The 26693-nt window shown below is 46.9% G+C and overlaps 1 protein-coding gene across 1 annotated transcript in view; it reads left to right on the top strand.

Annotated features, from left to right (window-relative positions):
* Nucleotides 1-26693, top strand: part of smg6 (SMG6 nonsense mediated mRNA decay factor) — a 90524-nt gene that overhangs the window by 24722 nt on the left and 39109 nt on the right. Inside the window, exons 9-11 of the mRNA XM_066695636.1 lie at nt 524-669; nt 23987-24100; nt 24345-24519. Coding sequence (XP_066551733.1) covers nt 524-669; nt 23987-24100; nt 24345-24519 — 435 coding nt within the window. The remainder of the gene's footprint in view (nt 1-523; nt 670-23986; nt 24101-24344; nt 24520-26693) is intronic.

The raw sequence follows: 26693 nt of genomic DNA, 5'->3' as shown, positions 1-26693 counted from the left end.
GTCAGATCTGTAGAAATGTGACCGCTTCTGAAGTCACCTGACTAGATTGGTCTTATTTTCTCGATTAAAGCATCACACGATTCCAAATACTACCATGTGCGGACGTGTATGTATATGTGTGTGTGTATATATATATATATACACACACACATATATACATTTTTATCTCCATATGCAACTGGTGGTCAAGATGATGAATGATTCCACTAGAGGGGAAATTATATTGGTATACTCTAAAGGATCAGTCCCGTTTGAAAAGCAGTAACATGGCCCACTGTGAAAAATCAGACTGCGAGCTCCTTTGTTTCATCCTCATTTCCACAGGTTGACTATTGCAGTAGTCCTGAGCCTTATTTACAGTTTAGCTGCATTGTGTTTCTCTGTGTATTCTGGATTGTGTTGCAAGTACAATATGTGAACTGAGTATTACTGATTCCAGTTCCCTGAACAATATGAGGCACCAGACAGATGACAGTGATGCTGGCACTGCTTGGGTAATTATGTAGTATTTGTGGTCGGACAGGATGGAGACGTTCCCAGAGGTGGCGGCCCGGGTCCTGCAGGAGTTCCACGCGCTGCTGCAGCACAGCCCCTCCCCGCTGGGCAGCACACGCATGCTGCAGATCACCACCATCAACATGTTCGCCGTGTACAACGCACACAGCCGCGGTGAGTACCAACGCCGCACACCGGCACTGAGCTCAGGATCGGCAAAGAGTGTACTGAAAACAACACTTTCATTTACGAAACGGAGAGCTCCTTATCAAGTGTTGGATATAACAAGTCTCGGTGTTAGTGCCATTTACTAACCCTGATTAGGAGTGCGTCAGAGTTACAGTTACAGGTTGAAGTTAGATTGTGAATTGGGATTAACTGTTATCCCTCATTGTTGTTATTGTTTGCGATGCTGTTATCCATGGTGACAAGAACAAAATCAAACAAGACAGAAGCAGAACAACTGAAATCTGTCAAACTCCCCCCAAGATTCAATCGAACGTATGTGCAATGGACCACTACGAACACTGCAGTTTTCTTCAGTCGACGGCTGCAGTATCCGTAGTGCTGCAGTGTTTGTGACAGTGACTGGCATTCGCAGTGTCGTCAGTATGTTTGAGAGTCCCCGCAAAACCCAATGTGTGTGAAATCTAACAGTGACTTGCTGCCGGACTGAAGGCTGGTCGCACCTCCAGCACTAGGCCTATCAACTGTTACCTACATGACACAGACATGTGGTCATGGTGTCGAGTCCTTCTGCGTGTAACAGCCTCTGCTCAGCGCTCGGCCTGGTCTCTGTCATTCATACAGTGCCTTGCAAAAGTATTCATCCCCCTTGACGTTTTTCCTATTTTGGTGCATTACAACCTGCAATTTAAATAGATTTTTATTTGAATTTCATGTAATGGACATACACAAAATAGTCCAAATTGGTGAATAATTATAAAAAATAAAAAACGGAAAAGTGGTGCGTGCATATGTATTCACCCCCTTTGCTATGAAGCCCCTGAATAAGATCTGGTGCAACCAATTACCTTCAGAAGTAACATAATTAGTCCTGCTGTGTGCAATCTAAGTGGCACATGATCTGTCACATGATCTCAGTATATATACAACTGTTCTGAAAGGCACCAGAGTCTGCAACACCACTGAGCAGGGGGCACCACCAAGCAAGCAGCACCATGAAGACCAAGGAGCTATCCAAACAGGTCAGGGACAAAGTTGTGGAGAAGTACAGATCAGGGTTGGGTTATAAAAAAATATCCGAAACTTTGAACATCCCATGGAACACCATTAAACCATGGCACCACAACAAACCTGCCAAGAGAGGGCCGCCCACCAAAACTCACGGACCAGGCAAGGAGGGTATTAATCAGAGAGGCAACAAAGAGACCAAAGATCACTCTGAAGTAGCTGCAAAGCTCCACAGCAGAGATTGGAGTATCTGTCCATAGGACCACTTTAAGCCGTACACTCCACAGAGCTGGGCTTTACGGAAGAGTGGCCAGATAAAAGCCATTGCTTAAAGAAAAAAACAAGCAAACATGTTTGCTGGTCACCAATAGGCATGTGGGAGACTCCCCGAACAAATGGAAGAAGGTACTCTGGTCAGATGGGACTAAAATTGAACTTTTTGGCCCACAAGGAAAACACTATGTCTGGCGCAAACCCAACACCTCTCATCACCCTGAGAACACCATCCCCACAGTGAAGCATGGTGGTGGCAGCATCATGCTGTGGGGATGTTTTTCATCGGCAATGACTGAGAAACTGGTCAGAATTGAAGCAATGATGGATTGCACTAAATACTGGGAAATTCTTGAGGGGGGAATCCTGTTTCAGTCTTCCAGAGATTTGACACTGGGACGGAGGTTCACCTTCCAGCAGGACAATGACCCTAAGCATACTGCTAAAGCAACACTTGAGTGTTTTAAGGGAAAACATTTAAATGTCTTGGAATGGCCTAGTCAAAGCCCAGACCTCAATCCAATTGAGAATCTGTGGTATGACTTAAAGATTGCTGTACACCAGCGGAACCCATCCATCTTGAAGGAGCTGGAGCATGGGAGAATGGGCAAAACTCCCAGTGGCTAGATGTGCCAAGCTTATAGAGACGTACCCCAAGAGACTTGCAGCTGTAATTTGCTACAAAAGGTGGCTCTGCAAAGTATTGACTTTGCGGGGGTGAATAGTTGTGCATGCTCAAGTTTTCAGTTTTTTTGTCTTATTTCTTGTTTGTTTCACAATTAAAAATATTTTGCATCTTCAAAGTGGTAGGCATGTTGTGTAAATCAAATTATACAAACCCTCAAAAAATCCATTTTAATTCCAGGTTGTAAGGCAACAAAATAGGAAAAATGCCAAGGGAGGTGAATACTTTCGCAAGGCACTGTACATTCATAGCTCGGTAATGAGACGTGTTAGGTGCTTGATTGCACCTGAAGCTTTCCTGCTCTCATTCTATGATGAAATACAGTGTCCCTATCACTCCTGCATTACTGCTTAAAGCAATGTAATATGGTGTGTCGCAATATAAGAGTCGCACCATGTCAGGATGTCAAGAGCTGCCTCATGTATGTATGTATGTATGTATGTATCACTGGACATCCTTATGCAGGGCAGCTTGGGCAACAACAGTTGTGCAATATAGCCTCTGGCCTGTACAACCTGTGTACATTGCGGCAGATAAGAGCAACTGCTTAACGGAATACCCTTGACAAAGCATTGTAATAGTGACAGGTCATTAATATGGGCAAACCACTGCTTGTACTGTGACTGTTACCGCTTCTCCCACTGGCAGTGATCAAACGCTAAATGAACACATCTGCCATGTAACGCGGGTCGCCCAGGTGATCTTTCCGTCTCCACTGTCATCTGCTGAATCCTCTCGTCTTGGTCTCAGTGATCTAACTGTCAGCCACAGACTGCATAGCCTGCCTATCTTTCTCCTTCTCTCTCTCTCTCTGTGTACCCCCCCGTCTTCTCATTCTCTGTCTGACTTTGTCTTTCTTTCTCCTTCCTCTCTCTCACACTATCTCTCTCGTTTTTTGTTTTTTCTCTTCTCTGCCCTGACCTCTCAGTGAACTCGGGCTGTTTTTCTGTCGTGTTTGAAGAAGTGAAACTGCACTGTGGGCTGCGTGGCGAGTGCCCACACTGAGCTGCGCGCCACAGGCCTGCGCTGGCGTCTTGCACAATGCCCCGCCGCAGCCTCTGTCGTTGCCCTCGGAGACACGTACACACAGAGCCACAGTCACGCACAAGCTCTCCAGATACCTGCGGCTCACTGTTACCCAGAATCTCACCCTGATGTGTCCTCCCACACGTTCTCACAGGCATACGCACGTACCCATGACACACACTCGCACACACACAATGTAACAACACACAGGCATATTTTGTCAGACTCTTGTGAGAAACACAGTCCAGAATACATATGGAATCAGCCAGAGGTACTGTCAATACACAAACTTAACCCTACTGATGAGTACACTAAATAACTAGCTTCTGGGCTCACAAATGCAAAATCATTCTCCTACACACACACACACACACACAAACGAAGCAATGCGGCTCGTTACAAATTAGAGAAGTCAATTCAACCTATTGTGCTTATCTGGTTTCCTAGTAACTCATCGATCCAAGGGAAAACGAAACATCTTGCATGTGAATGTGCTCCTCTGCTGGCGATAATGAGACAGGAAGTGCTTGAAGTTTAAAAGTTTTAACCAAATGGACAGAAATGAAAAAGACAAGCTTCAGCACTCTCTCGCTCTGTCCCTGTCTTGTGTTCAAGTGCTAGACCTTATGTGAGTGGATGGAAGAGCCAGTCTGTTTTATAAGGTTATCGTATTATTTCCTGACTCTGTCAGTTGCTATACTGTCTTTCTCTGAATTCCAGTTTGTCTCTCACTTCTGCACTGTTTGTCTGTGTGTCTGCACCGAGGACCTTAGATTCGCAGGTGTCTGTCTTTGTTTTGTGTGCGTCTCTCTCTGCAGATGCCAAAATGTTTCTCTTTTATCTGTGTCGATTTGTGGAATGGGATGTGGTATGATTTGGTGCATCTGTGTGTCTGTGGGGGTGCTTGCCTGTGTGTGAGTTGGTGTGTTAGAGAGCTAGCTGTTCAGCATGTTCATTGGCAATTGGTGACCGAGCTTTCGAGAAATCGAATCGCAGTGCATGTCTCGGCTGGTGCCGCGTGCTTTCAGCAGCCTCCTATAAAATCCAAAGACAAGCAGTGTAGCCAAGGTGGTGGTTACAGTAATGCTGCATTTTGTTTTCTCCAAACCGAAAGCAAAATTAAACCAGGCCCCAGTGAAAAATACAGGCTGCTGCGGCGCGTGCACTGTTCTGGAGTGAGTGAGGCGCAGGAACGAAGAATACAATAATTTTCCTTAAATAACCCGGCTTAGTATAATGGTTCAAAAAAGACCACATGCACACAAAACCAAAATGACAAAATTCAGTAACAAATCGCCAAAGTGCAAAGTTTCCACACAGTCAGATGACAAGAGTGTACCCTCAACATAATGAGTACATGTACTTGAAATTGTTTTTTGTTTTCTTGGTTATATCTGTGTAGAATCCAGTTGTATCCGCATGGCCCCACTTCTGAATATTCACATGCTGAAAAACCTGTTGAAAAGTGCCGTCGCTATATTGTTATTGTTGAGCACGGCTTATTTTCCGAATCAGGCATATTCATTTAGCACTCTTGAAATTACGAAGATGCTCATGTTCTTATTTTCGTTTTTATTTTGTACCTTTTCCTTCCCTTTCACAGCACGTTCACACATTCAGCTGTATTCCACAGTCATTTTTCCAACACGGACAGTGTGTGGTTTAAATGCCATTTTAAGTCACACTGCTCAGTTTCCTTATTAGCACTAGTGTGCAGAATGTAGCATATAGTTAATGGACGTGTTCATATGCAACTCTTATTATTACCAAATGTGCTAAAAGTGAGCTACATGTATATTATTTGTATTTCCAAGTCTAGAAGGGTCCGCTTTGCATGTACAAAGCAGGGGGTTGAACGCTGGCCCTGCAGTGTTCACGCAGGGGGACTTTCATTGATATCGGCAGACCGAGCCGTGGGCATCCTATCGGACAGGGCAAAGGTCGAAATGTTAATGAAATGTCCATTCGAGGAGAAAAGGAAAACTGATGATGTCATTGGAACACAAAATAGGGTATGGGGTGGAGAATCACTTCCTCTCGCTTTGAGTCAGTTAAACTATCAATGGTGTAAATCAATCTTGTCTACTGGTTCCCAGTTTAAACGGGACAGCCCCCGTGAGTACGCAAACACCAACTGTACGCTGCTGCCTGCGTGTCCTGCCAGCGTGTGTCATGGTCTGAGTCTCTGTGCACATCTGGCAGGGTTAGTGCCCGTCTGTGATCTCACTGCCTGACTCATGGAGGCGGGCTAGGGGAATGCCAGAGCAGGGTATTACAGCAGTGCCAGGTCTGTGAGGCTGGCAGGGGGCAGCACCCCAGGGCCTCAGGGGAGGGAGGGTAGTATTCTCCCAGCTGGGCATGCAGCATTGCCTGGAAAAGCTGACTGTTGTAACATATGAGCTGTAGATCGGAAGCAGCAGAGAAAGGAGAGGGATACTGTTTCAACAGTTTAATGGATTCTGACCAGAGATGCAGCAGGATTAAGGAGCTTATAAGGCCTGCAGGTCCCACATGACACCCAGTAGCATAAGCGTAATTAGACTTTATTACAAGTTTCCACCACTACATTACATTGTAGCCCTTGAGCATTCTGTGGTGGGGTGGACGGTGAACACTGTCGTCTGGCTGCTTGTCTCCAGCGAGTCGCCCACATTTCCTCCCCGTCTCTGAGCTGCAGTCGCTTGTGCTGCTTGAAGGACGAGATAAAACCAGACGTCAGGTAAAAATAAATGAATTAGAATAATATTAGCATTGCAGAGCTGTGGAGAAGACACCACAGCTATAACAGAGTCCTGGGGTTGATACCAGAGATTACAGATGATTGCTTGAATGGCTTTGGCACCACGGTGAACTTCCACTTTTTCGTTTTTTTTTAACAGGCTTTACCACAGCACTGGCTCTCCTGTGTCTCTCTCTCCCACCTTCTCACTTTCTGCCTCACTTACTGTCACTGATAAGCACTTCTGCCTTTTGAAATGTAGAATTAAAAAGAAGAACAACGAGGTGTTACCCAACAGTCCCCTTTGCTCAGTATTCGAGCCCGGTGACTGAGGCAGTGTTCAGCGTCCCTGCAGTTGCTCAGCTGGCAGCACAGAGAGGACGATCCTGGTGTGTACAGGGGGGGCACACCTTACTATAATAAGACATACAATCCACATATGCAAGTAACCTAGTCACTGGACCTAGAATTGTTAGACTGTGAGAGTATGTATTTTTCCTTCTATGTAAACATTGTTATTTTTTTTTGGTTCTCCCCATTGAGAAATAAGGATGCAAATTATGAACGCCGGGCGCATTTAGCCTCCCGCATGTGAACAAGAAAACAGACTCCAGGGTCAGAAATCGGATCGGTCCCTCGCTCAGGCAGCCATGTGAGGTTTTACAGATGCCTTTTTCGGTGGGGGGGGGTGGCAACATCAAAGAGCCAGACGTGCCTCAGTCGGGCACAGCGAGGAGCAGTTGATTGGCGAATGGCTAGGCTGCCGAGAGCACGATCGGGCGATCAGATTTGCTCGCGCTCCACAACGAGGTAAAACACTAGAGGGGAAAAAACAAAAAAGGGAACGTTGTTTTCATTCAGCTTTTTCCAAGCTAAACACAGCAGAGCGCTGAGACGGGAGGCCGTTGCGTGCCACGTGTGGTGTGGGGAGCGGCCAGGCGTCCTGCTCTTTAAACTCCGGCCAGAGCAGGAGGGGGAAGGTCCAGGAGCAACACAAGCAATCGCAATGCCTGACTGCTCAGCTTTCACAGTAAATAAAACCAGTCATTTCTCAAGCCCCGCGCAGCCCCGCAGGCATGGACCGCGCGCTCGGCGCTGTAACTTCTCACTCCCACATCTGTGCGTGTTGTGTGCGGACAGAGTCACGTCACGTGATCAAGAGCGTTTTTTGACAGAGGGAGACAACGTCAAGTGCACAACAGAGCCGACACCAACGCGCCAGTATCTGGGCGCCTGGCCTAGTTTATTGCACAGGACCTGAGGCGTTCAGGCACATGGCTGAGGTACTGTGGGGAGGATGTTGTGGGGTACGCTTTTTTTGTTGTTGTTTGTGTTTCTCTTCTTTGGGAGGGTGCTCATTGTAACAGATATTTGAAGAGGCAGTCCTTGAGAAGAGCATAGTATCTTTCTGGCAAATGTAAATCTGGAGGTATACATAAAGTGGTCAAATCTGAGCTTCACTCCCTGGGGCTGTCAGGTAGTGGAGCTGTCAAAGAAAGCAGGCCCATCTACCCAAACACACAAGCAAGAATAGGTTTCGCTGGCTAGGCCTTCGCAGTTTGCAGTGTTGAAAGACTATCTCCTGGGTCTGGATGCCACCCCCACAGTATACCCAACCCCCCCCACTTCCTCTACACAGGGCATTGCAGCTCTCCTCACGACCCCCCTCTCCCCTCCCCTCCCCTTGTCCATCTGTGCCCAATTTGCCGAAGCGTGGCCTTCCTTGTTTTTTCAATAATTTGTTTTAGATTCCCGGAATGAGAACCATCGCAGGCACACACATTTTTATCGTATTATTCTATAAAACTTCCTATAAATCATTGGTTATTAATCGCCCCCAGACGGCCGCACCAGCCCCTGCGAAAATGCACACCAGATGCAGAGGAAGTGGGATGGCAGCAGAGGGCACCCAAGAGACGGCCTGTGCTTTTTCTCCTTCCTCCCCCCTTCCCAGTTCTCTTTCTTCTCCTCTCTTAAAGAAAAATAAAAAAAGGACACACACACACACACACACACACACATATATATATATATATATATATATGTATACAGACCCAGACTCACAGAGGAAATAAAGTTTAAATTAAAAAAAAAAAAAAAAAAAAAAAAAAAACTGCTGCTGCCAAGCTCCTGGTGTGTGGGATGGAGGATAAACTTAAATTCTCTTAAAGTAACGGCACTTTAATTGGTGCCTTTAACATTAAGCCTAGCTGGCAGCCATTTCCGGCTTATCTAAATATCGGACGGAGTTGGCCCAACTGGCAGAGCAATTACAGATGAGGAACGAGGAGGGAAAGCAGGGAGGCACTGTGGGCTTCTGACTGGAGCTGAGGCTGAGAGAGGGGGTGAGCTGAGAGACTGGGAGACGCTACAGTGTGGGCAAGGGGTTACAGCTGTGTGGCCAGGAGAGAGAGGTATCGGCGGGGTGAGAGATTAGGCCCTGTGATGGGGAGACATTGTGGGCTAGGTTTTAGAGCTGAGCTATGAATCCAAGGAGGCAGTGTGGTTCAGTGGACCCCCCCCCCCCCAACTCTGTCTTGCAGAGTGAGCTGCTTTCAGATACAGACACTGGGCCACTTCAGCCAGGGCAACTGTGCATTTGCACTGGCGCTCTCCAGCCCCAGAGAATTTCCCAAAGAAAATGTGCGTTTTGGCTGCTGGTTTGGGATCGTGGTGGTTTCTCGTGTAGGGACGGCAGGGTTTTGCCAAGACAAACGGCAGCGGTGTCTGCGGCGCTGCCGGCAGCCTGGGGTTGGCTGAGCCCCTGCCTGTAGCACTGGGGGGTGTGGGCCCCTGGCACTGATACCACAGGGCTCTTCAGGGCCACTCTCCAGGGCCTCTGTAGGCCGTCCTTCCTTTACTTATTGGATCACTTAAGGTGCAAGAGGCCAAGGTCCATTCATGCAAGAAATAAAATGCTGAAATGGAAGATGTTAAAATAAATAATAACCGTTGGCATGTTTCAAATAGCTGCTTTTCTGTGTTTTTTGGGGGCGGAGTTATTTCTGCGTTATTCCCAGAACACAATAAGCAACAATCCCATGAATTCAAAATAAACATAACCTTAATATACAGCATACTAATAGTACAGTTCAAGAATAATAATTATTCTATATGATTATAAATTGACATGATGGTGAATGATTGCAGTAACTATTAAAGACCTGGGGGGGGGTCCCTGTGGCTTTGTGAGAGTTCATGCTCTGGTGTACAAGGGGTTAAAGTCCTACATCGGTTCAAATCTTAATCTGCAGTCAGACACGCAGGAGGACACTTGGGAGCACACCTGCGAAAGCACTGCTTGCAAACGCTTACAAATAGCCCTACTTCTCCAAAATATGTAAATATGTTGACTTGGAAGAATTTCTCTTTCACTAACCTTTTAGCACAGAGAGAGAGAGAGAGAGACACTGAAAGAAAGATTCTCCTTTCCATATATGGAGCTGCCTTTTGGGCTCAAACCCATTGTAAAGACTGGCTTTTCATTCCCTAACGGCTGAGCGACTGAACACACTGCAGCCCAGCGCTGACACTGAACACACTGAGACACTGAGCACCTGAACACAGTGTACTCCAGAACTGCAGTGTGTTCAGTGGCTCAGTGTTACAGTGCGGGTGACAGGCATGTAAGGAAACACACTCTCGCCTTTGCCACTCCAGGCTAGCCCACTTCCCAGCCTCAACCCACACCCAGAGGCCCGTGCTGCAGCAATACCCGGTCAGCTGCTTGCTCACTGTGTTTGTGTGACCCCTCTGTGACCTCTTGGTGCCCTTTTGATGGTTTGATTAAAACTAAACCACTTCTGTCTTTCTCTCTCTGTCTCCTCTCCCCTTCCTGTTCTGCATTAGTGGCGTTTGTGGCATAGCCCTGGAAGGTGAGCTTGGGGGTTATAGAATTGCTTAGACGGAGGTTTCAGTCTTAGTCTGCAGTGCAGGGGGGGAGGTGGAGGGTGCTTGTCAGCTGTCCCGGAGACACCCTGGCAGCAGTCTCCACCCCTTCTCACCCCCACCCTAAAGGAAACGGGGCATTAGTGTGTGACTGGGACCGAGCGTCCGTCCCCGTCGTCCTCGGGGGAGTGGGACTGGGTGCGGCCTGCAGGCTGGTCCCAGTAGTTGAACTGTACTAGGTGCCACAGTTTTTTATAATGCAGAGGGTTCACGGGTGTGATTTTTGTAGATTCCACTTGTATGTGCACGCGTGCCTGTCTACGTGTCTTGGTACTTGTGTGTTAATGTGTGTGTGTGTGCTTGTGTGTTAAAGTAGTGTGTGTGTCCTGAGAGTTGCAGAGATTTGTGCCGCAAGGGGCAAAGTGTGGGCGGTGGCTTAGTGGGGTCTCAGCTGCAGGAGGGTTCGTGGGTGGGTGGGTTAGGGGTCACACTGGCAGCCCCAGCACACTCCCCGGGGGGCCTGGCCCCCTCTCTCACCCCCGTCTCCCTGGGACAGTGCGAGTGCCAGGGGATCAGGCTGTCTTCAGACTCCGGGCACACAGCATCACTGTTGGCCCAACCTCCCGGCAGGATGTGGAACTGAGAGCTTGTTTTTTTTTTTTTTTTAAATTTTGTGTCTTGGCTGACTTTTTTACCTCTCGAAGAATTTGGAAAGGCCGTGAGATTTTTTTTTTTTTTCCCTTTTCTTCTTTTCTTTTTTTAAGTGCTGTATGACTTTCAGCACCGCTCTCTGTCTCTCTCTGCTCTCTCTCTCTCTCTGCCTGCTGTGGCTTTTCTATAATAGATTTCATATGTTGCAGCAGTTGACATCAGTATTAAACTATTTTACATGTGATCTGCTATATTTCCTGAGGAAATCTGTCAGATATTTATTAAGGGCTAATAAAATAAACCTCTCTTGTTCTCTTCCCTCTCTCTTTCTTTCTTTCTCTGTGTCTCAGCCTCTCTCTTTCTCTTATCTCTTTCTCCTCCTACGTTCTGAGTCGTTTGTAATTGCGATGTTGCTTTTTTTACAGGGTTTGTTTAGTTTCATTCATAATATTCTGTCAGAGACAGGTGAGGGACGGTTTTTGGGCTCTATAGACCAGAAAGCCTGAATTAGTCTGATCTATGAGTACTTATCATTCTTTCTCTACACCTCTCTAAATAAATCCTGCTTTCTAGTCTGCAACCCCCTGTAAAACTGTCCCACTTCCTTCTCTGTGCATCTCTCGATAACACAACCCCCAGCCCTCCCTCTCTCTCTCTTTCCATATGTAAATGCATCTTTCACCTACTTAGGCCCTGCCAGAGCTGAGCTCTGCTATTGAACCTCTTGATGGAGAGAGCACTGTTTTCTTGTTCCAGTCTATAGCATAATGTGGGTTTATTTATTTATTTACATTCGCAACTATACTTGATTAGTATGATAATGCATATACTCTTGTTGCTTTCAGCTAATCGCACTGATGTATTCTGGTGCTGTGGGGGGTGCTGTTGGGGGCACTGTTAGCATGGGGATCAAAATTAGATAATTTGTGTGTGTGTGTGTGTTCAACACAGAGAGGTGCGGTTTTAACTGCTGCACTGGGGTGACGCTGCTCGCCCGCGTCTATCGGGCTTCCAAACACGCATTTTAAGTTTTGAACTCCATTACAGCTGCCCCATAACTCATCGGAAAGTGAAGCAATAAACTCATTAACCTTCCATCTCAGCCAAGAAATTGGGAGAGAGACTGTGAACGAAAGGAGAGATGGGAGATATGGCAGAGGGGTAGGTGTGTGTGTATGTGTGTGTGCATGTGTGTGTGTGTGTATGAGTGGTGGCCTGTCGCCACAAATGACTGACTTGGCTATTCATAGGATTTATGTGTTTATTTACGCATCTGATGACACTGTAATGGTTTCCATGCTGGTATCAGCTATTTGAGAGCTGAAAGGCCTGTTTACTAGACTTCAGCCTCTCTTCTGTAGGAAAGATAGACATAAGCAGTTTCGTTTCTGGCAACCCACACGAAACAGAAGACAAGAATGGGTGTCAACGGTTGTGGCTTGGAACAGTCCTGCGCAGAGGAAATGCAGGATGAAAGGGTAGTTTTTGTTAGGTTGCGATTTCAGGCCTAGTCCCCTTCAAGTAAATAGAAATAGAGTGGTGAATCGGGACTCAATCCCTCGACTTCTTCGTTTAGTTTTCATGCTTGCATTTTCCCCTCTCTTGCTGTGCACAACTTTGACCAAGCCACAGAGTGCAAAGTACAACTCACGTACACGTTCACGACCACGTTGGCCGGAGGACGAGAGGGAGGACAGAGGGCTAAACCCGAGTCCCAATTTCTCTCGGCTTCTTTAAAAAAAAAAAAGCTAGTAAAATAATTGCAGATCACAACTCCATAATCATTGATGAACACAATCGAGAGGATTAGGGACCCCTAGTTATCGTGATAGGCCAAGCCATGCGGTTTATTGAGACTTGGTGTGAATATGAGAGAATGTCAAGGAGAAGTGTGGAGGCTGTAAGCTTCACTTGCTGACTGGAGACGCCAGAAGGAGAGGCCAGGAAGAAGTAGTGGAAGGTGGCTCCTCTTTGCCGAGACCCTGTAAAAAGGACAAATAATTCATAATTCACATTTAATCCTGTGTTCTCAAATTTCTTGGAAAAATGAGAATGGGAGCATGTGCGAAATAACATGGATGAAAGAAGAAAGAGTGGAGTTTGGGACATTCGAATGTTTGAAAAATATGTATTTTTACATTTTTAAACAAATGTTTCCGCAATGGGGCCACTGAAGACGTTGCAGGAGCCTGGGGTCCAGCCAGACTGTAAGTGTTGCTCCTCACAGCGCAAGGGGCCTAGAGGCCTGGGGGACCCAGAGAGCTACTCAACTCCTATCCTCTGCATGACAGACTGCCTCCTGTTGGACTCTCCTCCTCCTGCTGATGATGGACTGAGTGCGAGGAGGTCAGGGATGAGTGTGTGCAACGGCAGCGCTCAGCACAGCACAAGAATAATGACACTCCAGCCCAGGTCTGCAACAGCTCAGCAACAGCACCACAATTGACAAAGGGAATTGTCTTTTTTCATTTTTCATCATTATCCTTTTTTTTTTTTTTTTTTTTTTTCCCTCTGCCTTATTCCAAATGTCGTCCTCGCTGCACTGGTAACAATTCACAGTGCGCCGCCACTCCGAGACGCTTATTTTCCATGCGCTTATAAGGCAGCGTGACCTTTCAGAGGGAGAGGGCTGCTCCGGGCACGTTCTAGCCAGGGGGAGGCGCTGTGGCTTTCTCTCTGGTGTTAGTGGTTGTTGCTTAAGACAAAACTCAAGCTTTGCTGAGCATCTGGCCTGGAGATTCCCATTACAGCTCGTTTCATGGGATCTGTTTTATTGATCCGGAGTTTGGTCTCAGGTGAAAAAAAAAACGCTTTTGTACATGCTTTTTGTTTGTTGTTTCTGTCTTTATTGCTCCCCTCCTGAGTTTGGAGTGGCTGGTTCCATTGCAGTCCCAGAACGGTTGAGGCGCGTTGAAGCTCGACATTGTAAAGCTTCCTCTTGTGCCCTGTAGCGTTCTCACAAACACGCTTGTCAAAGACATCAGTATTCTCCCACCCTGCCAGAGAGGCTCTCACATATGAAGAGAAACCATATCTGCTGGGAGAAAAGCAAATCCGCTAACTGCCTTCTAATCTCTGATGCTGACAGATGTGTAAATGCTTGTTTTGCAAAACCCATTTTTACTGGGTGTCTGAGGTCCTCTTGGGTCGCTGATGTCAGAGCTTTAGACTGTTGGAAATGTGTTCTGTGTCAGTAGATGCTGTGCGTCTAATATATATATATATATATATATATATATATGTTCATACTATAGGGCCTAAAATTATTTTTGCTCGGAAATATGTGTTTGTCTAATTTTGGGCAGCTACACACTTTTTTTTTTCTCTCTCTGGGAAAGAGGGAGAGAATGATGAGGCGTATTCATAGTCTGCTTTTATCCACCCCTCCAACACGCGCATACACACACACACACACACACACACACACACGTCCTCTCTTCTCTGAATCTCTCCTTCTCTTTAATTTTGATTGCCACCCAGTCCAGAGTGAAATCCCCTTGGAGTTTTCTTTGCACGACTCAACATTAAGGCACCTGCAGACACATCCCCCCGCCCCCCCAGCCTTTCCTTCTCTCCTCCCCTGCGTCTCTTGCCCCTGATCGTATGCAGGGAGACAGGTTGGCAAGTTGCTGTCTGCCCCTCCGTCCGAGTGTGCCCCCCAGAGAGAGGTAACATCCCCCTGAGAGCTTTCATCCCGGGAGACCTGCTGTTCCCGGCCAAGTTCCCTCCCCACGCTCCCCCGCCACCACCGTGGCTGCTGCTGCTGCTGGCTATGAAACGAAACGCCTTTCGAAGACAGGCAACCAGATCGAGACTTGACTGTGGAGAAAGGGATTTTCCGTCGTAAATTACAGTCACTCTGTGTTTCTCGTTCTCTTGTTCTCTCTCTCTCTCTCTCTTTTCCTCAAAGCTCCCCTCTTCCCCTGCCTGTGGGCTGCAAAGGGAATCCACAGATAATGGCACCCCAAAGGCTTTTTTACTGGCTCAGTCAATGCTCCTCTTTCCATTAATGACTCTGTGTGCTGGTGCTCTGTGCCGGGCTCTATCTGTCTGTCTGTCTGTGTCATAAGCAGACGAGCGACAGGCCTGAATGCACTGATGCTGTGCTTACCATGTACACGTCGGCTTCTTTTAATAATTTTTTTTTTTACTTCTCCTTTTCTCTCTCTCTCCAGCAAAGTAATGGCAGCTAGACCTTGAGCTGTCAGCCCAGTAGTATAAACTCAAATGTTTGACCACAGATCAAGCAGGAGAGTACTGTATGTATCAAAAAAAAAAAAAATGAAGCAGGGGGAGAATAAGCCCATTTCAAACGTACTTTGTGTTGTTTCTTTTATACCTTGTATTTATATCAGTTTATCAACAAATGATTTCGCCTGAGGAGGCTTCTGTCAGTCAGTGACTTGTTAATCCTCGTGTCATTTTGGAGAGAGAGGGAAGCCTGTCGTTAATGGGGCAATCGATGTTTTAATTGAGGGGGTGTGTGTGTGAGAGAGAGAGTGAGTGTGTGCACACGGCACGGAGCATGCCAGCTCGGGGGCCCCCATCAATTTAAAAATGAGAGGAATGCTTAAGTCAAGAGTTTTCAATGTGAAGAGGCATCCAGATGTATCCAGCTGTGGCTCCAGTTAATCTGTGTTCACCAGGTGTGCTTGGTGCTGCCACACTAAGATGCACTCCGTATATCTCATGCACAAATCGCAAACTCTGTCGACCAGTTTAAAGTCTAGTATGGTTTCCATGGCCTGTCTGTCTGAGCTGTACCTCCTATGCGAAGCGGATTATGTTTTCGCACAGATGCTTGGTGAAGGCACTTCTACGCAGTCACCCACACACACGAAGGAGGCGATGTTTAGGAGAACTAGGTGTGGCTGGTAAGGATGGTATGTATTACTCCTTGGCCCTTCAGACCTCAGACTTAAGACGCGATGAAGAGATGAACACTCTCCCCCTTTAGAAATATGCCAAGAGTCGATTGTGAGAAAATGTATTCCAGTATTGATTTCACTCAGTCATGCTTTTTCTGGGAAATTATTACATCTGCACTGAAGGAGTGTATTTGTGTGAGTCTGTGCGTCTAATCTGACTAACCAATCTAGACCGTTTACACATGTACATACAAATGCTAGTGTGTCCCCCCCCCAAAAAAAAAAAAACTCCACAGAAAAGTACACGTCAGTAAGAGATTGTTTGTATAGGAGAAAGAACTGTATCAATTTCTCAGCCCAAGCAGGTAAAGGATCAAGTGTCCCAAATGTTGATGTCTTTGTTTTTCCTGCCAAAATCTGCAACACGCTCTCGATTCAAACATAATCCCTCACACTTATTATACACAGTTGTCTCTAAACAGGTAAGCGTTTTCCTTTTTCAAAAGTGCATTCAAGTGACGGGCTGAGTGTTTGCTGGCCTGCCCTGCCTGTGGCTGTGTAGTAAGTGAGCTGCAGTGATGTGTGTGTGGCAGGGAGGGTGTGCTGCACAGGGCTGGGTGGGTGTGGGGGGCAGGCACTGTGTGTCTGCTGGAGACGGGGGGCTCCTCTGCAGTGACCTCAGCTGGGCGGAGAGCACAAACAGGACTGCCATTGCCTGGATACAGTGAATTAGTGTAAACTTTTTTTTTTTTTAAGCTGGAACTCTTTATTAGAAGTTCATTTGGCGGTACTCACCGCTAAACTGTTGACACAAAGCCGTTTTAAAGTCAGCGTTTGTAATGAAGCGTGGCAGAACGTAGCACAGTCGCTGGTTTTGGTTAGATGTGTATTTATACTTCTGGATTCGCGGAGAGGAGGCAGAGAGAGGAGACAGTGCGCTGGTTTCTCACAGCATCCAGTGGGCCGTGAGGACGCAGTGTCTGGATTTCTCTTGGGAGTCTTTGGGCACGGGTCTTTGGTGTGTGTAGACCTACTGCATTGCCCATTGTGAAGAGGAAGTCAGTTGGAAGCTTGTTCCTGAAGTCTCTGCTATATCCTCGATCGCTTGCCCCTTTCTCCAGATATTCCTCATCGGCGTGGGAGTGGCCCAGACACCTCAGCTGATCAGACCATCACCAGGGCAGACCTGTAGACTTGTTCACTAAGAGCATGCGGGAAATCACAAGCAGCACCGAAACCCAGACTTGGGGAAACATTTACAGGGCCCTGCCGTAATAAATATGAGCTGCCTTGACCGAGACAGAGGGCAGCCAAATGGCACGCAGACTCCTTGAGTGCTAGCTTGGTATCAGAGTGTGACTTCTGCTAAAACAGGAGGTGAGTAATATCCAGGGGTCAGGGAGCACAAACAGCAGCTGTTCCAATTCCAGGGAGAAAGAGTCCGTTCTTTTACCCACTCAGATGGCTGATAAATATTGTCACACGTTGGCACCTCTGGTTGCCACACAGATATTCAGTGTCCCATCGACAGTCAAGTCTGTGACAGCTTTCTAGGTGCTAACGTGTGTTCAGCTAGTGTTTTTTTATTCCTTTAAATCACCTAATTTTACTCGAACAGAGCTGCTGCTCTAAACAAGATGGCACAAAGGGGGACTGTGCACGCCAATGTTGCTGTGGCTGAGATAATAGCAGTAGTGGCAGTAGTTCAGGGGATGAGTTTTGCGTGGGAGGGCAAGAACAAAGAAGCGGCCATGAGCAGATTGTGTCACAGGGAATCACCTGCACAGGCAAGACACAATTATCCCATTGAGTTCTGTCCAGTTTCTGCTTCAGCACAACCCCACACCGATCATTTCGGAATTTTCCAGTTCACGCGGAAGTTAGGAAGACATTTTCATCGATCACGCTCACGAGATGACTTCACATTATTGTCGATTTTCCAAGATGCCCGTCAGCACATTTTATCGACTGTGGTGCCCCCCCACTCCCCCACCCCCAACATTGTCAACTACAGCAGACAATGAGAACTACTTGCATGTCTCCAGCCCACGCACACTGTTGTGCATTTATTTTTGGGTAGGTTTAAGGAAGCGGTTACAGATAGCAAGGATAGTTCACTTTGGCAAATTACGGCGAACAGCAAAAGCAGCCCCAGCAAATGCTGACTGACATCAATATGAGACATGTAGGAACGAAACACACAGTAAGACGCACATGATATATGTGCTTCCCCTTTCAAGTCTGCCAGAGTGGTGAAGCTACAGTAACGCACTGAGGTCAGAATTCATTAAGTCATCTTTGTTCCGATCTAAACTTGAGAAGCGTCTGATCTCTGTGGCTTTCCCTTCGCCACTGCCTGTGTGACCCTGTTCTCCAACTGCCTTCACTGTCTCACCGTGAAGAGAGAGAGAGAGAGAGAGAGAGGAAAATAAGGGTTGACTGCATTTACATCATGTTATGACCATATTTTCTGTCCAGAGGTAGAGAAAACATCCCTTAGAATTTAACCAAAGGAATTTGAATTTGTCTGTATGTTTAGTTTTTAATACATTATTATTATATTTGTATCTTCCCCCTAGGTACTTCTCAGGAATGTTATTGTGTTTCTGATGGATTGCATGAAGTGGTGTGACTGGGTGTGTGTTGTGCGTGGGGAGAGGGTGTTGGTGAGGAGCACAGCTGTTGTTGTGCTCTGGCATCTTCCTGGAAAGGGAGATGGTTTATGGGTCAGGGGGGGGGCGGGGAGCGGCGGCTACCGCTTCTGTATCAGGGTGGTGTACACGACCGTTGAGAGACTCGCCATTAGTAACAGGGCAGCGTGTGTGTGTTTGCGTAGAGTGGCGTGACACGTTTGCAACTGCTGTGTGCTGTCGTGTTTGATGTGTGGCAGTACGTATCTATGGGTATGTTTGCTGTCCATCTGTGGGTTTTGGTGTGGTTGTAAAGTAAAGATGGGCATGTTTCTCTTTTTATAAATTTTTTTGGCTTGCATGTTTGTAGTCCAGTCTGGTACTGAAGTGTGCATTAGCAGTTCTGGTATAAGAGTGTGTGAATACATGTCAGAATACAATCATTTAATATTGCGGCGCTGTGGGCTACTATATCATCTATATCATCAAAGGGGCGGCCAGGCTGCGCCTGGTCCGCTGTGCGTTTACACAAGGATATGGGCAGTGCATGCCTTGGGAGCGAGCGGAAGTGAAGGATGTACAAGAATCAGCTGTGAATACTCGAGTCGTAGGAATAAACCGCTTGGGTACCCGTTTCCCTGTCGCGCTCTCACAGGCTGTGTGGCTGTGTGTTTATATTGGAGCCCGGGCTTCCTGGTGGCAGTCTGCACCTATATAAACATCCCCCTGGCCCTCGCCCGGGCTCTCCGCAGCGCTCTCCTCTCGCTGCGGCTCAGGAATGCTCAGCTGAGAGGATTCTTTCACAGCAAAGCCCTCGGCCTGACGGCTGCCAGTCCAGCCCTGAACACTGCGTCCTGCTCTCAACACACCACTTGTGTTGTATTTATGAATGTGATTGTTTTTAATTAAGTTATTTGCTTTTTTTGGTCTTTGAAGTATCATTCATTTTCAACCATGGTGAGTTGGGTGCATACTGGATATAATTATATCAGAGGTCTTTAATCCTGGTCTTGGAGACTTAGTTAGAGGGTCTTATGGTTTTCATTCCGATTGTGCTCTCAGTTGCTAATTAAAGCAGCCATGCGCTTAATTAGTTAAGATTTCTAGCCACTGATTGAAAACGCCTATGAAATGTAAAGGATCTGGGGCTCTTCAGCAGGAGACAAATTAGAGACTGAGGAATGAGAAAAACGTCTCCCAATGGGTTGATCCCGTTTATTTATTTATTTATTGTCGTCAGGGCTCTATACAAAACTGAAAATGCTGCATCTGTGTATTAAAAAGGACTAGCTTGCAAGGGGCACATATAATTGACAGTTTCCGGAATTGCTGATTAAACAATTGCAAGCCCAGTGTCAGTGGCATTTGGATAGAGAGAAACAGTGACAGCACAGAGACTCATTGTATTGCAGTAACAATCTGCCTAATATATCTCCTGGGACTATGTAATAGATTCAGTACATTGTATGATGTAACACACCACCAGTGACAGTGTGAGTGTGTACTGTAGCCCGAGTGGCGGTGTCAGGGTGTACTGTAGCCCGAGTGACTGTAAGTGTGTACTGTAGCCCCAGTGATGGTGTCAAGGTGTACTGTAGCCCCAGTGACAGTGTCAGGGTGTACTGTAGCCCAAGTGACAGTGAAAGCCTGCAGTGAAAGGGCTGCTGTGCTGACAGATGGATTGCTCTAATTAGAAATCCATAACATCCTGCCACATGGCTGCCTTATCCCCAGCGCACTTCCTGATCCAGGGCACGCTGACGACAGTTGGTTTACTTTTTCCGTCACTTCAGTGTGGGCGTCTGGAGGCAGCCAAGAAAAACACTGGGTACTCTCTATCTTTCTCTCTTTCTCCTGCTCTCCCTCCCCCTGCCCCCCATGTCTCACTCACTCACTCACCCGCTCTGTCTCACTCCCGGCTTGCTCTCTTTCTCGTTAACGGCTTGCACAAAAAGAAAAAGAAAATAAGTCCTTGTATCACTCAGTCTCTCTCTCTCTCTCTCTCGCCCTCTCAGGATTGTTAAAGCAGCCAAAATCAACAACGGGCAGTATATTGTTTGCATGCAATGGTTAGATTTGTAGCTGGAACCAACAGTTCACTTCATTTACTAATCAAAGCGTGCACTGCTGCGGATCAGTGCCGCATTTATCTCAAGCCCTGTGCCAAGGAAGTTTTTTGCGTTTATGTCTATGGTAAGACTCGCTGCACTCAAATATTTTCCTCATCCATAAAGAAACTGCAATCTATTTGATGATTTAAAACAAAAAAACATATTTATAACCTACACTCCTTTCTTTGGCAGTCTCTCCGCCACTGTCTCAGTGCTGTTGTCATTTAATGCAAATCAAACTGCTGCATTCATCCACCTCAGAGTATTTGCCTGGCTATCAGTGATCAGTTTATGGACCGCTGGTTAATATAAGGTTTCCATCTGTACCCCAGTTATACAGCCCCATAAAGTGGCATTGGCTAACTCAGCCCTTGAGAGAATGCTGCAAATGTCCTGTGGTGTGTAATGCAGCACCAATGACAGCGTAATAATAGTACTCCAAGGTAAGTTGTTTTCCATCGCCATGGTTTCTTTTTTTTTTTAAAACGTACCCAATCAACCCTGATGCGTTTGTTAAGTTTGGGTGTTGACTCTTAACTAGGGCCGAAGGCACGTCCACGGCGGCTGCAGTATTTTTAACAGGAGGCGAATGAATTTGCACTCGGTAGTTTAAAATGCAACGGTAGAACCGAGCGCACAGTTCCCCAATCCGGGGCAGTTAACCGTATATGTAAACTGTCACATTCGGTGCAGCATGTCAACTGTATTGTGTCAAAGCTTTTCAGCCCCCGTTCAAGAAACCGAACCGAACAGTGCAAGGAGGGCTCATTTCCAGCATTATTTTGTGCATATCATTCAAAGCAGACAACTAGACTATCTGGATAAATCTGACATCATCAATCCCTCTCTTTGCCAAATAAGCCAACATTTTCCTGTTGTCATCAGATTTAACGTGTGCAGACAGCAGTAACAATCACATTTTCTTTTTTTTTGTGCTGTGATTTGTGATGCCACAAAGTGAGATGTTATTGTTTTGGTTTGTTATAAGTGGGCACTAATTAACATGACCACCTGACAGACAATGTGGCATAGAAACAATCAACATTGACCCTCACAATGTTCCCTTGTTGTTTAAACACGGTTATTAATTACAGGAAGTTAAAGAGGAAATTGCAGGGAGAGGTGGGGGGGTGGGCGACAGCTTGGCAGAATATAATGTTTATTATTATTCTTACACAAAACAGTCCCTCGATAATTGATTCGCTTGGAAGTTTAATGTATCAATGAAAGCGTTTCCCCCCCTCTTGTCAAAACCATTTAGTCACTATTGAAGATCGCACTAATACAACCGAAAACTTTCATCCGAGGGGCCTGTTTTCCTACTTAGGCCCGGTGTTAAACGCAGGCCTGTTTGCGGCGGTGCGCTGATTGCTGTAACAGCAGCATTAACAGCTGCTCACATTCGAATGAGTCACAGTGCTAATATTAGCAATTTAAAATCCATTTCCACTGTTTCTGGAAATATTTCATTTAGAAAAAGCACCAAAAGCCTACGTTTCACAGTGCAATAAAAGATAGCAATCCCTACTTCCTAGTGGCCCAGGCAGCTGTGCACAATCGTTCCCACACCCTGGTCAGAATGTGGCTTTTACAACCTCTTGATCTTTCGTAACACACCGAATTGAGAAACAGGACTGTGCAGTTTAAAATACCATAAGCTAATGTATTGTTTTGTTTTCTTCCTTTGTATTCATTCACATTGTGTTTGAGCCAGTGTATTATTCGACTCTGATTCAGTTTCCGTCAAGTCTGGCCCACAACACAGATCAAAGATTTGCAGTGATCACCAAAAAACAACCCTCCTCATAGGCGGCTAATAAAACCAAAACCAGGGAGTGCAATATTCTTACTGGTAATTATAATAGTAGTGACAGGACAGTTGAACAATAAGAAGATGAACTGGTCCTTTTGAAAAACAAACACGGGAAAAAAGAAAAAAAATCAAATTGTTTCCTGTCTGCCTCATCCATGTCCTGTAACACAGCCTTCCCAAACAGCAACAGGTCAGACTGCCCCTGGGAGAGTTTCTCTGGGTCACTCTGCTGTTGCACAGAGACTGAGAGAGAGAAAAAAACACCAAATAGGAAGAGAAGGAACAGTAAAAATAAATAAACCAAAAAAAAAGAAAAGTGTGGTAGAGAGAATCTTCCTTATCCCCCCCACCCTGAAAGAATCAAGCTCCTATTCTTCCCTTCACTGCCGATTTACTGTAAGCGAAAAGGAGGGAGGTAATTAAACAGCATTGCCTGTTGGACGGACTCGGTGACGGAGGCTCATTTCTCACCCTTGGAACCCGCCGCACGCTGCCGGATGATATCAGGGTTACTGGCAAGTCATACTCAGTTTGATCACTAATGTATTAATTTTCTACATATGGATGCGACTCGCTTTAGTGCGCTGCAGTACTCCTTCAGCACAGAGAAATTCATCATCATCATAAAAACACGAATCACAATAAGCAAGACCCAACAGAATGGGGAAGAGAGAGGTGGCGATCTCGTGCACACTGTGGCCAGCAGAGGTAGATATACCTGACCCGCGTGTCTCAAGTAACCAGCAGTGAATTTAAGCTGCCGAATTGATCAAGTAACACACCACCGAGCGACACCCACCCCGACATCCTGCTCCAGCTGCCAGAATCGCAGCTCCGTCCTCCCGCCACATCAAAGACCGATGCGCCATCCTATCCAATTTTTTAATTATTGTCACTGCTAAAGATCCCCTTCTCAAAACGCCTCTCTCCATGGCTCTGAAATTGCTCGGTTACACTTGCGGTAACCCGTGTTCTTAACGAGCGGCGCAAAAACATAAGGAGCAGAAAAGAAGTAGAAAACAAGAGGGAGGGTAGAGGAGGGGGGGGATCATAGAACATTAGTGATAAAATGAAGGACAGATCCTCCAATTTGAAAAGGGAAAAAAAAACTGTTTTCGCATCCCGCAGTAGACGCACAACTGCACGCTGGAATGTAGTGTTTAAACCACACTACAGGCTCTGGGGAAACACACTCTGGGGAGAGGCAGGGTACAGGCAGAGCCGTTAGGATGCTGGTCTTCATTAATACTAATGCCTTTGAAGACAGATGCTGAAGTCTAAAACAAGGCGGCTTCTTCACTTTCAAGACTGTTGAGCTCCTAGACTTTTCTTATTTTTTACGTTTGATTAATTGCTGTGCCATTGCATTGGGTGTATCACAGTCCATGGTAAAATAAATACATACGACGAGGAACACAGAGAGCATGAGGAATAGGAAGATGAGCATGAAAAAGGTGGGAGGGTAGTGGTTTGACAGCCAGTGTGTATGGTTGGGTTGTCCAAGGTGGTTTCATGACCGCTATCCGGGCTGTGGTGTTTGTGTGGAATCACCTACGCCGGATAGCTGCTCTCGGGGTGTCAGATTGGATGTGTTCAGGCCCTGATGTGTGTTGTGTTGTGTGTCTCTGCACAGACCCCGGCAGCGAGACGCGCTCGGTGCTGCAGGAGCAGACGACAGCGCTGGGTCTGGCCATGTTCGCCCTGCTGGTGCAGCGCTGCACTGAGCTGCTGAAGGAGACGCCCAGGGGTGAGCCACACTCAGCACACCTGTGTGTCCATGTCTCTGTTTCTCTGTTCATCAGCCTCTCTCTGTGTGCCCCTTCCTATGAATTTTCCCTCTGATGTCTTGTGGCTCGTTCTGTCAATCTGTCTTGTTTGTTTGTGTCTCCCCCTCTCTTGTGTTTCTGACACCGTGTATGCATCTTGGGTGACGGACTGTTTTTTCCGGGGGGTCAAGAACAGTCTCCCTCAATGTGTCTCTCTCTCTGCAGCTCCCCCTGGCGCGGACGAGAGTGACGGTGGGGAGGAGGAGGGGGTGGTCAAGGTGTCGTCCTTCCTTTTAGACCTGCGGGAGCTGCTGCCATGTGTGAAGGTTTGGTCAGACTGGATGCTGGGGCAGCCAGAGCAGTGGAACCCGGCTCCGCCCAGCCTGCCTCTGCCCATTGGGTGAGCCAGCACAGTCCACACATACGCACACACGCGCCTGTACAACTTCTGCATAGCACTCTGTTGCGGTGGGATATCAGAAACAAGGCGACATCAAGTTTATTTACTGTTTCTTGTATTCCCCTAAATTACTGAAAGCCTCCTCTTTCTTCCACACACCACAAGCCGCAAGCAAACACATGGTGCTTTGCTGGGGTTTCATAGCAGAGTTCAGCACAACGTCTGAGTGTGTCGCCTTGCTGTGTACACTGTGTTTTCTGCTAAAAATAAAGGTGAGCTGCAGACTTGTTAATGTGAGCTGCAGTGGACACCCTGCACAGAGTCTGTGTGCAGGTAATGTTGGCTCTGCAGATGTGAGCTGAGCACCGTCGTGCAGCCTGCATGCTCCAGACATGTAGATGGACACACCGACAACGTACGCAATGCATTCAGGCACCCGTACACCTACCGACAGCACACACAGTCCGGTCCGGTACAAATCACCGCACACACATATGCGTGTCTCACATCAGCACACTCCTGTTCACACTCACTGGCTCAGTGCAGGCACAGACAGACAGACAGACAGACTGATTGACTGGCCTGCTTGGATGCTATTCTGTGATGCGTCTCATGCGCGCGCACACTGACCGAGCTCATACTGTGCCTGTGCTGCATGTTCACTCAGAGGCATGTCTGCACTGGAGCGTCTCCTGACCAGAGCACACACACCGCCCTAACACTCCCGGCCTTGCGGACATGCACACTTCGCACATACGGGGGGACGGACAGACGGACAGGGAGACGGGTTGCTGTCTTCCCCTGACCTCTCGCACACACTGCTGGCTTCATGCTGAAAGTATGCTGTTAGCGGGGCTGCAGAGGGGAGCAGCTGTGGCACTCCCAGTCCCTGATTGCTTTCAGCTGGTACTTGAACCCGGGGCCTGGGGTTTGGAGCCGAGCCCAGGCCCAATCCCCCAGCGCCTCGCGCAGCTGCATGACCCCGCGCTGACCCCAGCCGAGGATAGGAAAATACAAGACGTGCCAAGCCAGCGAGTCTCTTTTATTTTCCCTCTGGCGCCCTGCCCGTGACCAGGCTTACATAATGGGAAACATAGCAGGGCTCAGGAGAGCCAGTCTCTTACCAATCTCCTCTCGCTTCCCGCATGCATGCTATATATCTTACAGGCCTTCGCTCGGGCACATTTATTACACTGCTGCTCGACAGAAACCTGGAACTGCGTGCTGCCTGTGTCCTAGGCACACACACTCACACACACACACTGAGACACATACTTACTCACTTTGAACACACTCTCAAGACACACAGGCACATGCTAACTCTCACACACGTACACACTATATGCATACAAGTCTGAAGGACTCTCACACATTCTCTCCATTGTCCTCAGCCAGGCAGACACTTTCTGATAATTTGTGATTGCTCAGAAAAACACAGACACACACACACACGCACTGGCTTGTCGGCTGTAAAGTCAAAACACGATTTTGTAATTTTAACGGTATATACCTGGGGGATGGGGGACCCTTCAGACTGATATTCATACAGACACAGAAGGTCCCTGTGCGTGTCCATCACTGTTCAGCCCTCTCTCAGTGGATAGGCCAGGGAATAAATTACTCACATCCTGTGTAGCATACCAAGACTGTGTGGGCACCACATTGTACCATCACTGTGTGTGTGTGTGTGTTTGTGTGTCTTGAAAAATGATACCGTAACCGAGATGTGAATCAGCACATGGTCGAACTTCTCTGTACATGTGGCAGCGAATCTGACTGCACTGTATCAGGGGTTGCTAGCCAGTGGAAGAGACTGTCCTGCTGCTCTCATGGGGATCTCAAATCCATTCAGCTCTCTAACACTCCTCTGATAGTGACTGATTGGGCCCAGTGATCAATCCGTAATCAGGTTGTTAACAACTGGGAAATTCGCACCTAGTATTACTCCAAGTTAATATTTTTGTAAAAGAAATACACTAAAAAGAAAACACAAACACTTTTGTTGACCTCAAAAATATAACAAATAAATACTGAAAGGTTTCCATTGGTTCTGTTTACTGAGCATTGTAATATATTAGTGTGAATCTTCATATGGTGGCACTTATATTTAATGCTAGCTGTGTCCTATGGGTATGGCACTGTATATGTGTGTCTGTGGAGTTCATGACATGTTC

Source organism: Amia ocellicauda, chromosome 22, assembly GCF_036373705.1.
Source record: "Amia ocellicauda isolate fAmiCal2 chromosome 22, fAmiCal2.hap1, whole genome shotgun sequence".
Taxonomy (NCBI): domain Eukaryota; kingdom Metazoa; phylum Chordata; class Actinopteri; order Amiiformes; family Amiidae; genus Amia; species Amia ocellicauda.
The sequence above is the reverse complement of the archived record's forward strand: the minus strand, read 5'-3'. Positions and strand labels throughout refer to the sequence as shown.